The sequence below is a fragment of the Carica papaya genome, chromosome 5 (assembly GCF_054855325.1).
Source record: "Carica papaya isolate Zhongbai chromosome 5, ASM5485532v1, whole genome shotgun sequence".
NCBI lineage: Eukaryota > Viridiplantae > Streptophyta > Magnoliopsida > Brassicales > Caricaceae > Carica > Carica papaya.
Window position 1 is genome coordinate 579,199 of NC_142313.1, and position 10,169 is coordinate 589,367.

Here is a 10,169-nt window from a genome sequence, read left to right on the forward strand (position 1 = left end):
TAAATAATCATTTTTTAAAAAACCAAAAAATTACTCTAAAATAATTAATATATTATTAATATTTGTTTAAATTAATTTTTCTTCTACCTGTCATTAATTTAACGTGGAAATCATTATTTTAGGATTTTTTTTTTTTTTTGTTTCGTTTACTTTATGATATGATGGAACTAATGAAGCTCCCGCATTTTTCAGCCGTCAGATCAACGCGGGTGTAAACATGGACGTTGCTGCGGTGCTGTATGGAATCAGCAAAGAGGAAGGTTCGGGATAATGACGTGTCAACTTCTCTCTTTTCCCCTCGGCTCTAAGCACATTCCCTTTTTTTATCATTTAAACTCACCGTTTCCTTTGTTGTTGGTGTTGACTCCCGTTGATTTATCATGCGGTAACCTCGCAGCCATTATGACGTATATTAATGCACCTAATCACTATTAATTTCAGATAAAGACATTAACAAATTAATAATTAAATACTAATTAATTTGATTAAAAATTTATTAAACAATTCATACGAGAGATGGTTAAAAATTTAAGAAATAAAAATAAAATGTTTTCGAGAAATAAGTCGAATATTTGTTGCGAATTAGCTGTCGGCAATCTTTGAAGGGCGTGCGTGTTGTTGGGTGGATTGGGATCCACCGACACTAATTTCCATATTAGAGTGATGACAGATACGGCGCGTCTCTCGGGTCTACACGGTTCTTAAGTCAAACGAGACTTCTGTTCTGTGTACAGATCTACTTTGAGATTGGATCCAGTGAAGGTATTATTAACAAATTATTATATTGGTTTTGACCCGCTGCCAAGTTTTTATTTCTAATTTATAAGTTGATTTCCAGGAAAAGAAAAGAAGAAAAAAAAAAGATTGCGCCAAATAATGAAGTATAAAATAAAATTACTATATTAACATTTCTAAATATTTAAAAACTACAATGGCTCGGTCTGTAGAATATTTTTTTTTAATAAAAATAAAAAAAAAAAAGAAATTTTATAAACGAAACCCAAAGTGGGTAAATTTCAAATTTTTGGGCTTGGTTAATTCTGATATTGGGCTTATATTTTCAAGAGTGGACCAATTTGCGGCCACGAGTGAGTGGATAAAAAACCGGAGTTAACTTGTTGCTTGGGCCGCGATCTTCTTGCCCGCTCGGTCAGCACTGCGAACCCAAGCGGCTTGCGTATTCGGCCCCTTGTTGGCATCTGCCCGCTCGGTCAACTTGCCGTGTGGTGAAATTGCTGAACCAAAAGCCAAAAGTAAATGCCGTCAGTATACAACCCACCAATCATTTCCAAACCATATTATTTTAAGCACATCAATCATCTCCTACCATGCGCTCAAATTACTAAACGACCCAAAAATATGGGCGTTTATTGCTCTACCAAGAAATTATTATATTCCCAACTTTACCCTCCGGAGAAAAATTTTATATTCAAAGCTTAAAAAGTCTTTTTGTACTTCGGAAGACCTCTCTGCCCTTCCCCCTCCAACTCCAAAAAAAAAAAAAAAAAAAAAACTCTGCCAGACCCAAAAATGGCATTTTCCTCGAATTGGTTAAAATATTTGACCTAAGAAAATTTTGCCTGCCTGCCGAATAATTTTTTTTTTTTTTTTTTAACTCATTTTAGTTCCAATTTTCACATCGTCCTTCATCACACGCGCAGGACAGTTCTAGTGACGTCAACCCATAAACACCGGATCTCATTATTTCCCGAAATCTCATGAACCCGACCCAACTCTCATGGCCACTCCCGTCACGGCGTCTGCTAGCCATTTACTCTAACCTATTGGTAACAAAGCATTAGATTGGCGAGCATACGATCACCATGACCAATGATACGATTTAAGACCCGATTGACCCATGAATCCGACCCGATTCTTGTTCATGGTCACGGCCATGAAGATGACTAGCCATGTGTAAACTACTAGAAATTCTATAAAAAAAAAATAGACCAGAAAACACGTTAACCTCACAAACCCAGTCAATCATCGATCATCATTCGGCAGTTTAGAGAGCATTTTAATACTCTTCACCAATCCGGGTGAATAGAAATTGAAAAGGTAAAGATAGAGCTATAAAATCACATCAAGATCAACCAATCATCTAAAACTGCAATCAACCTAAAAGATGAAATTTTTACCGAGAGTCTACAGCTTATCTAAAAGACCATTAACTTACACAAATTCTAAGACCCAGCTATTTCCATTTGTTTCTTCTTCGGACCCTCACATAAACTAACGCAAATTATCCTATTAGTACTGCAACATCATGATACACCAACAAAAACCAACATGCATAAAGCACCTTATCCTTCTTTCTGCAAAGAAGGAAATGGTGTAGGAGAGAGGGAGAGAGATTGACCTATGCATCAATGGTCATTCCTCAAAATCCAAGGCCCTATCGCTTGGATGGTCTCTCATCATCCTCTCCACCATCGTCATCATCATCGGAATCATCCCTATCTGACCTCTTCCTCTTTGGAGGATCCTCCACCTTACCAGCATCTTCATCATCCTCATCCTCATCATCTTCATAAATATCTTCAACACTCCCTTCTGCCTCAAAATCACTGCCATCTTCCTCGTCTTTAGCGCGGCCTACAGGCCTGACAAAGTATTCTGTTGCCAGATCCTCCTACATATAGAATATAGATATATAGGTGGAAAAATTAACAGCTTATACAGTACCACTATGACTATGACTATGACATAAAAAAAAAAATGTAAGATTTTCGAGAAATCATGCCAACAAAACAATGAAAGACGAATGGCAATGCTATCATCACAAAAACAAGAACAAATTAAGGCAATAAAATTTAGACTCTACCTCCATTTTGCTCTTACGTTTTCTCGGCTACCAAACAAAGCACAAGACTATCCAGTCTTGTAATTGGAAATTCATTAGATTAACAGAAGTTTAATTCTTTTTTGGTGGTAAAACATAAGATCTACAAAGTGATATCAGAGTGAAGAAAATACCAAATGCTAAATATCTGTAATAAAGCACTTGGATCACATTTTAAAACACTTCTCTAAGTTCTAACAATTGCAAGCATGACACATTAGAATGCAAATTTGATATTATCTCAGATGACTGAGGCAAAGTAACAAATTTTAGTTAGATTATGGGGAACTCCATCCACCAAAGCACCACACGAAAGACAAATTACCTGTAAAGGAAGAGTGAACAACTACTAAAGTCTAGACAATATACAGAATACAATGTTCTCTGTAGACCCAAAACCAACTATTACACTATGGACAAGAAACATAATTTCAGATCCTTAGCATTATAACATTGGATCCCTGAAGTAATCTCCCTAGACAATGTCTCTCCAGACCATTAGAAATAGGACATGCCTAAAAATAAAAACGATAGCACTGTGACCACTAGCAAAACAGACAAATGGATAATAGTTTTGGTACAGAAACACTAGGCCACTTCAGGTCAGTTTGGGATTTTTTACCCAAAGAACAAACAAGAAAAGGATAACAAGAACAGCCATGGTACTTCGTTTGATCTTTAAATCTTTGCAATACAAAAGTTCCAAATATTTTTTTATCATGATAAGCACATAAACCAAGATAATAACTAAGAACCCTAAATATCAGCAAAATATAATTACAAGAAAATCTTCTACATCAGCATAATCTATTTAAAGACCACAATAAGTATATACATCAGATCTAGGCTAGGTCATAGCCATAAGGCCCATAACACTCTCCAGTAAAAAAATCAAATGAGACAAAATGAAAATTTAAGGGAAAACATAAATTTCTATGCAAGTATGCTAGAACACAAATTCATGAATACGGTTATTAGAAATGAAAAAACGGCAGATTATGGTAGAAAAGCTTAAGATCTCCAAGATATGCACCCAGAGAAGACGACAGGATAGGTAAATCAAGATGAAGTAAGCCACAAAACTAGTATAGACCTTGATTTCTAACAGATAACAACGAAATCAAACTAATATACGATCAAATGCATACTTTTCCACATACAAATCATAAAATCGATTATCACAAGCATAAAATCTTCAGATTTTAACAGATAAAAACTAAATCAGACTAACATACGAGCAAATACATACTTTTCCATATACGAATCATAAAATCGATTATCAAAAGCATAAAATCTTCAGATTTTAACCCTAATAATTTGCAGCATATCAAAGTATTGCAAGGAAATTTTGTATATACAAAAAACTAAAAACCTCAGATTTTTACCTCTTCTTTCGCTTCCTCGTCCTCTTCGTCTTCGTTCCCCTCACTATCGTCATCGTTATCATCACCTTCACCGTCTCCATCGCCATCTCCATCGTCGTCGTCATCGTCATCGTCGACCTCATCGTCGTCGTCGTCATCTTCGTCGTCGTCGTCAACTGAATGGACCAGGGGTTCACCAGAGTGGACAGCTTGCACGTCACCGACATCTTCTTCCTCACCTTCCTCCTCATCGTCATCGTCGTCGCTGTCTTCCTCGCCGTCGTCGTCATCACCATCGTCGTCTTCTTCTTCTTCCTCTAGTTCTACTACATCCTTCGATTCGCTTTCTTCTTCATCGCTTTCTTCTTCCAAGTTCACAACCGGAATTCCGTTTTGCTCTACGAATTCTCTCTCTTCTTCCTCCTTGGACTTCATCTCTTGATGCAACTGGAAGGAAGCTATCGAGAAAAACAATTTTTTTTTTCCAGGAACGAGTAAATTGAACAAGAGACAGATATGTCGAGAAAGGGGAGGGAAGGGGGAGAGAGATAGAGAGATGGGCGAGAATTGGGACGAGCTCGGTTCGTTCTACCAGTAGCTCCTGCAACTATAATCCAAGCCGTTGAAAGTAAGATTCACGCGGATTGATGACGTGGAAGGAAATCGGACGGTTCTCGTTCGAGATTGATGTGATTTTATGGTCATGGAGTATTTGCGGGTCGCGGCGCGGGTGCTGATGCCTTTATGCATTTTGCCTCTACAATCAGCTGATTGTCACGTGCCAAGAATAATAGGGTTCGGGTAGGGTTAAGCGTTCTCGAATATTTCAGTTGGACCCAAACCAACCCGACCCGTTTTTTTAATTTAAATCAAGCCCCTTTTTAAAATGTTTTTAACGGCCCAATTTCCCTTGTTTTATAGGCCTCCATCCATTCCTTTCCTTCACTGAAGTCCATCACATGGGGAAGAACTTTGTAATTAATCAAATCTTTTTTCAATTATCTGATTATTATTTATTACGTCATCATTCATTGTTTAATAATTATAATAACAACAAATATATTTATATAGTATTTGTAGATATCTAAAAATTAGTACTTATATATAAAAAAACATTATAATAAATATCATGATATAATAATAAATAATAAATTATATATTCCATAATCATTCCATACTTTTACAACCCACAATTAATGGCCTTAAATTTTTTATTTTATTTTACTAAATATGACTTTTGACGTCTGGCCGAAATTTTAGGTGTTGGGAACTAATTAATTTAACTGTATAGGAAAATATTATTTTTTATTATATTTATTTTTTCCACGTCATCATCTTCTCAGTAGTGCCAACTGTCAAAATCCAACACGTGTACATACCTAGCAGATTAAACCAACTCACGCCATATATATATATACACAGGTACAAAGAAAAATCCCAAAAATAATTACTCAGGGAAGATCCGTATATATTTCAATTAAATGGTTGAATAAGATCGGCTTTCACTCTCACCGACAAGCTAATCCATTTGTCCACGGCTGACTATGTCAGCTTTCAGGTGGCTGGAGTTCGATCTCTCCTTACCGACGTGGATATTCCGGTGGCCGGCGTTCGATTTCTCCTACTTTAGATCGGCGACGTGGAACTTGCAAAGGCTCATCCGGTGGTCGGAGTTCTCAATAGTCGTCGACGATGTTTTGTGGAGCTTCGTCGTGGCGTTGGAGTCCTTGGCTTTGGCCGCTATGCTTTGCTTCTTCTTCGTCTTCTGTGGATGTACTCTTTGAGGTTTTGATTTCAGGTTAATTAACTTCATCCTTTTCAAATTCTTACTTTCGTCTTAACTTTCTATGTATATTTTTTTGAAATTATGCGTATACGACAGAGAGATTATAGTACTGGAGTAGTATTTCGGCGGGATGGAATTTGCGGAGGCTCATCCGATGGTCGGAGTTCTCAATAGTCGTCGACGATGTTTTATGGAGCTTCGTCGGGGCGCTGGAGTCATTGGCTTTGGCCGCCATGCTCTGCTTCTTCTTCGTCTTCTGTGGATGTATTCCTTGAGCTTTTGATTTCAGGTTAATTAACTTCATCCTTTTCATATTTTTTTGAAATTATGCATATACAACAGAGAGATTATAGTACTGGAGTAGTATTTTAGGGCTAAATTAAATATAATTTCAGAATTATAAGACAATTATTAAACATCTTATCTTATATATATATATATGTATGTATATACACACACATACAATTAATCATATCATCAAATAGTATTAATTATTTATGCAATTAACTAATTAATTAGTTGTACTTTTTTACCAATTAAATTAATTTTATTATATATATTGTATATTATATAACATTCAAATGATATATAATTAATTTAATTAATATATACATTATATACTATTTCTAATTTTTTTAATTTACATATTTCAAATTATGCATTTGACGTATATACGTCAATGTCCATGAAAAATAACTGTGCTTCAATTAATACAAATATGTCAAAATTATATAATTAATTTAATTTTTACGTACCAATATAAATAATAATATTAGTTTTAATTATAACATTTTTAATAATTATTATAATAAATTACTTTAATTTATAATATTTTAAGTTACATCTCTAACGTACGACCAATATGTATTATTAGTAATATATACATTTTATAATACAATAACATCATAAAATGTAGGTTATTGATAAACATAATTTTTATTCGAAGTAATTTATTTTAAAATTTAGAAAATAAATTTAGCATATGCTGGAAACTACTAAAAAAATATATTTAAACAAAACTACTAAAGTACAAAAAATAATAATATCCTGTATTTATTGTCTAGAAAAATCTCCAGTATACAAATATATATATATATATGTATCTATATATATTGTAGTTGTCTTCAACGGTGATAAGAACAAGTAATAATCACCACGTTAGTTGGTAGGAGGACAATATATCACATCATCTGTTGACTATTTTAAAGCAATAACTCTAGATAAATATATATATAAAAAATAGTTTTTCTAAATATTAATAGTATTACTAGTAATTAAAATTATTATTAAACTATTATAAAAACCACCATAATTTACAAAATCATTAAAATTGTTCGTTAATTTAAATTAATTCAATTTATAACGTATTTTTAATTTAATTCTTTTTATTAATTAATGATATTTTATATTCTTATAATTATAAATTATTATTTTAATTTATGTTCATTTTTGTTTAAAAATTACAATTATTATTTTTTTGTTTAAAAATTTTATAACATAAATTTTTTTTATTGGATTGTTCCTAATTCATTTTTTCTAAATTATATTATCTAAAATATCAAAATAAATTTATCATAAATTAAAATTGAATTCCGAATTTATTCTACATATGCAATGCTGGAGCAAAAAGGAGACGTAAAGAGATGACTAATCAAGGAGATTCTACGAATCAGACGGTCAGCACGAGGGTTGGGAAATGCATTGGGTGGACCTCTCCGTATTGCATCAGATCCTCACAGCCGCCATGTAATGCAATTACAAGAATCATGATGGTGAGAATCAATGTTGCTTTCCAATCACGGTTCGGCCTGAGCCTACGTACTTGGCCCATTCAACTTTACTTGCCCATGGTGAAACGTAGCAAAATAGCTATGGATCATTGACAATTTGTCTCTTTTCTCTAACAAGACATTACTGAAAATGTGTCATTGAATTAGTTTCCCCACAAATATATACTTATCATTATGTTTCCATCAACAATTTTGAATTTTTATTTCATTTGGTAAATTGTCTTTCTGTAATGTCCGGGTAAGAGATTTGGTACGGGATTAATTTTTTTAAAAAATAAACATATAAAAATATAATTTTTAATTTTATAAATTTTTATTTAATGTAAAATTAGAAAAAATAGGTGGATGATAAAATTGAAAATAATTTTAAGAGAAATTGGTGAAAATTTGGATTCGAATAGTATTTTTGAAAGAAAAATCAGAAACTGATAGTTAAAACATAATTTTAAAAAAATGTATCACTAATACCACCCAGTTAGCAACCCCGACAAATCGGAGCATGCCGCACGCGGGAGGTCACGCTTGCAATCCATGTGTTCGGGATCAGTCGGTCTGGATTTGTTCCCGGGTTTGTGGACGGTTCGGATCCATTCCTTCATCAGGCGCAAACGGACAGTCGCAATTAAATGCGATAAACGGTTCAGATTCATTTTCTTTTTAAACGTGATCGTACAGTCAAGATCAAACGCGATGAACAACCAGATTAAAGGGAAACGGATATAAATACTTCACTTCACATTGAACCTTAACCTTAACCGTCAGTCCCCCGCCAGAGAATGAGAACCAGTCGCCGGAGAAGGGAGCCAACCACCTCCCGCCGCTGCACCGGAGCCACCTCCGACCACCAAAAAAGTTAAAAAAATGTTAACTTGCTTGAAATTTAATTTTGAATACCCCCATGACCAAATCATAGCAAAATGACCGATGGATGAGCTAGAAACTGCGAGTAAAATTCGGCGGCGGTGCCGCATGAAAAACAAAAAACCGCATCCGATGAGCTCCTTCTCGATTCCTATTTCATGCGATTTTTTCACAATTGTAATCACAATTCTTTTTTGTACAGGTTGACCGAAGAAAAACCTCCAACCATGAAAGTGAATCGGCAGAGCCGTCGCACCGAAAAATTTCGTCGCTGGTAAATTTTTGTTTTTTAACTTTTTTTGGCCAACTGAAACCTCTTAACGTATTTTCTCGCATGGATGAGTATAAAACCAGTCGAAATCGACTAAAACTGCCTGAAAACGGCCAATATGAAGAAACCACCGTCGTGGGTGGCGGTGTCGTCTCTGTATGAAGAAACCACCGTCGTGGGTGGCGGTGTCGTCTCTGGAACACGGCGGTGATGCGGGCAACAGTGATATCACTGGAGCACGATTGTCGTGCCGAAATTTTGAAATTAGCCAGAAAATATTTTTAACACTAATTTTGGGTTTTTGGGGGTATTTGTATGTATTTAAAGCGTATTTTAATCTCTGAATAAAAATTCAGGAAATTCGGGGACCGCCAGTAAGCGCAGCTGAAAGTTTAGTGTTTAGGATACCGATTAGAGTAAGAATCTCTCACCTTATTTCTTGTTATATAATTGAAGTCTAATTATAAATAATACGGTATTTTGCGTAATTTAAAAAATTTTGATGATTAATTACATGTTACTGATGGAGTCGGAATAAGTTATTTATTATTGTTTATTCTATTTTAACTAATTGATTAATTTTATAGTTTTGAATGTATAATAATACATTAGAGTTGGTAAGATGATTCGGTTGTATTTTTTTGATGCATGTATTATTTGTTTTGCGTGATTTACAGTTAAATTGTGAAATTGAAAATTAAATGAAAATGAAAATTTGTTTGATTAAGTGAATAAATAAATGGTAACCTTACTGAATATCCTAGGAGATAGTAGATTGACCACGTAGATAGAGAACCCTACCGTGAATATTGCCTCATACCGGACGAGGTATGGGGACGGACCGTTTCACCCTCATACCATATAGAGTATTGAGGGATGGTATTTTTTATGCTCATATCAGACGGGGTACGAGGACGACCAATTAGTTGACAATCTTGAATAAGGGTTCACGCGTAGTGGGGATATCCCTATAGACTCTAATAGATACCAATATGCAAATAAAAATGAAAAGTTATTGTTCTGGCTAATTAAAAATGAAATTATGATGTTATTTGTGTTATTACCTCTGTAGGTCGGTTTTGAAAATCTCGTTACGGTAAGTATGTAATAAATAATCTTATTTATGATAAATAAATTTAATTAAATTAAAAACTCAATTAGTTATTTTTATAATTTGTACCAATATTCATTTTTGTATCGGTGAGTAATGTGACAATTTTATTAGGTTAGTGTAACTCACTATTTTATTAACTAT

General features: G+C 34.1%; 2 protein-coding genes across 3 annotated transcripts; one reads left to right on the plus strand and one right to left on the minus strand.

Moving 5' to 3' along the window:
* Window positions 1–877: 877 nt before the first annotated feature.
* Window positions 878–4,896, minus strand: LOC110821425 (uncharacterized). Of its 2 annotated transcripts, XM_022051273.2 has the most exons (3): window positions 4,228–4,896; window positions 2,360–2,632; window positions 878–1,235 (listed from the first exon to the last, which is right to left on the minus strand). In XM_022051273.2, the coding sequence occupies exons 1-2, from the start codon at window positions 4,639–4,641 to the stop codon at window positions 2,396–2,398; spliced, it is 651 nt and encodes a 216-aa protein (XP_021906965.2). In that variant the 5' UTR covers window positions 4,642–4,896; the 3' UTR covers window positions 878–1,235; window positions 2,360–2,395. The 2 variants fall into 2 exon arrangements, with proteins under 2 accessions (XP_021906965.2, XP_021906964.2); XM_022051272.2 differs by lacking the exon at window positions 878–1,235 and having other exon boundaries at window positions 2,090–2,632; window positions 4,228–4,895.
* Window positions 4,897–5,898: 1,002 nt separating this feature from the next.
* Window positions 5,899–7,972, plus strand: LOC148253642 (uncharacterized). The gene is made up of 2 exons (XM_088219764.1): window positions 5,899–5,991; window positions 6,100–7,972. Exons 1-2 carry the CDS (start codon window positions 5,899–5,901, stop codon window positions 6,265–6,267), a joined length of 261 nt encoding a protein of 86 aa, XP_088075890.1. The 3' UTR covers window positions 6,268–7,972.
* The last annotated feature ends 2,197 nt before the right edge of the window (window positions 7,973–10,169 follow it).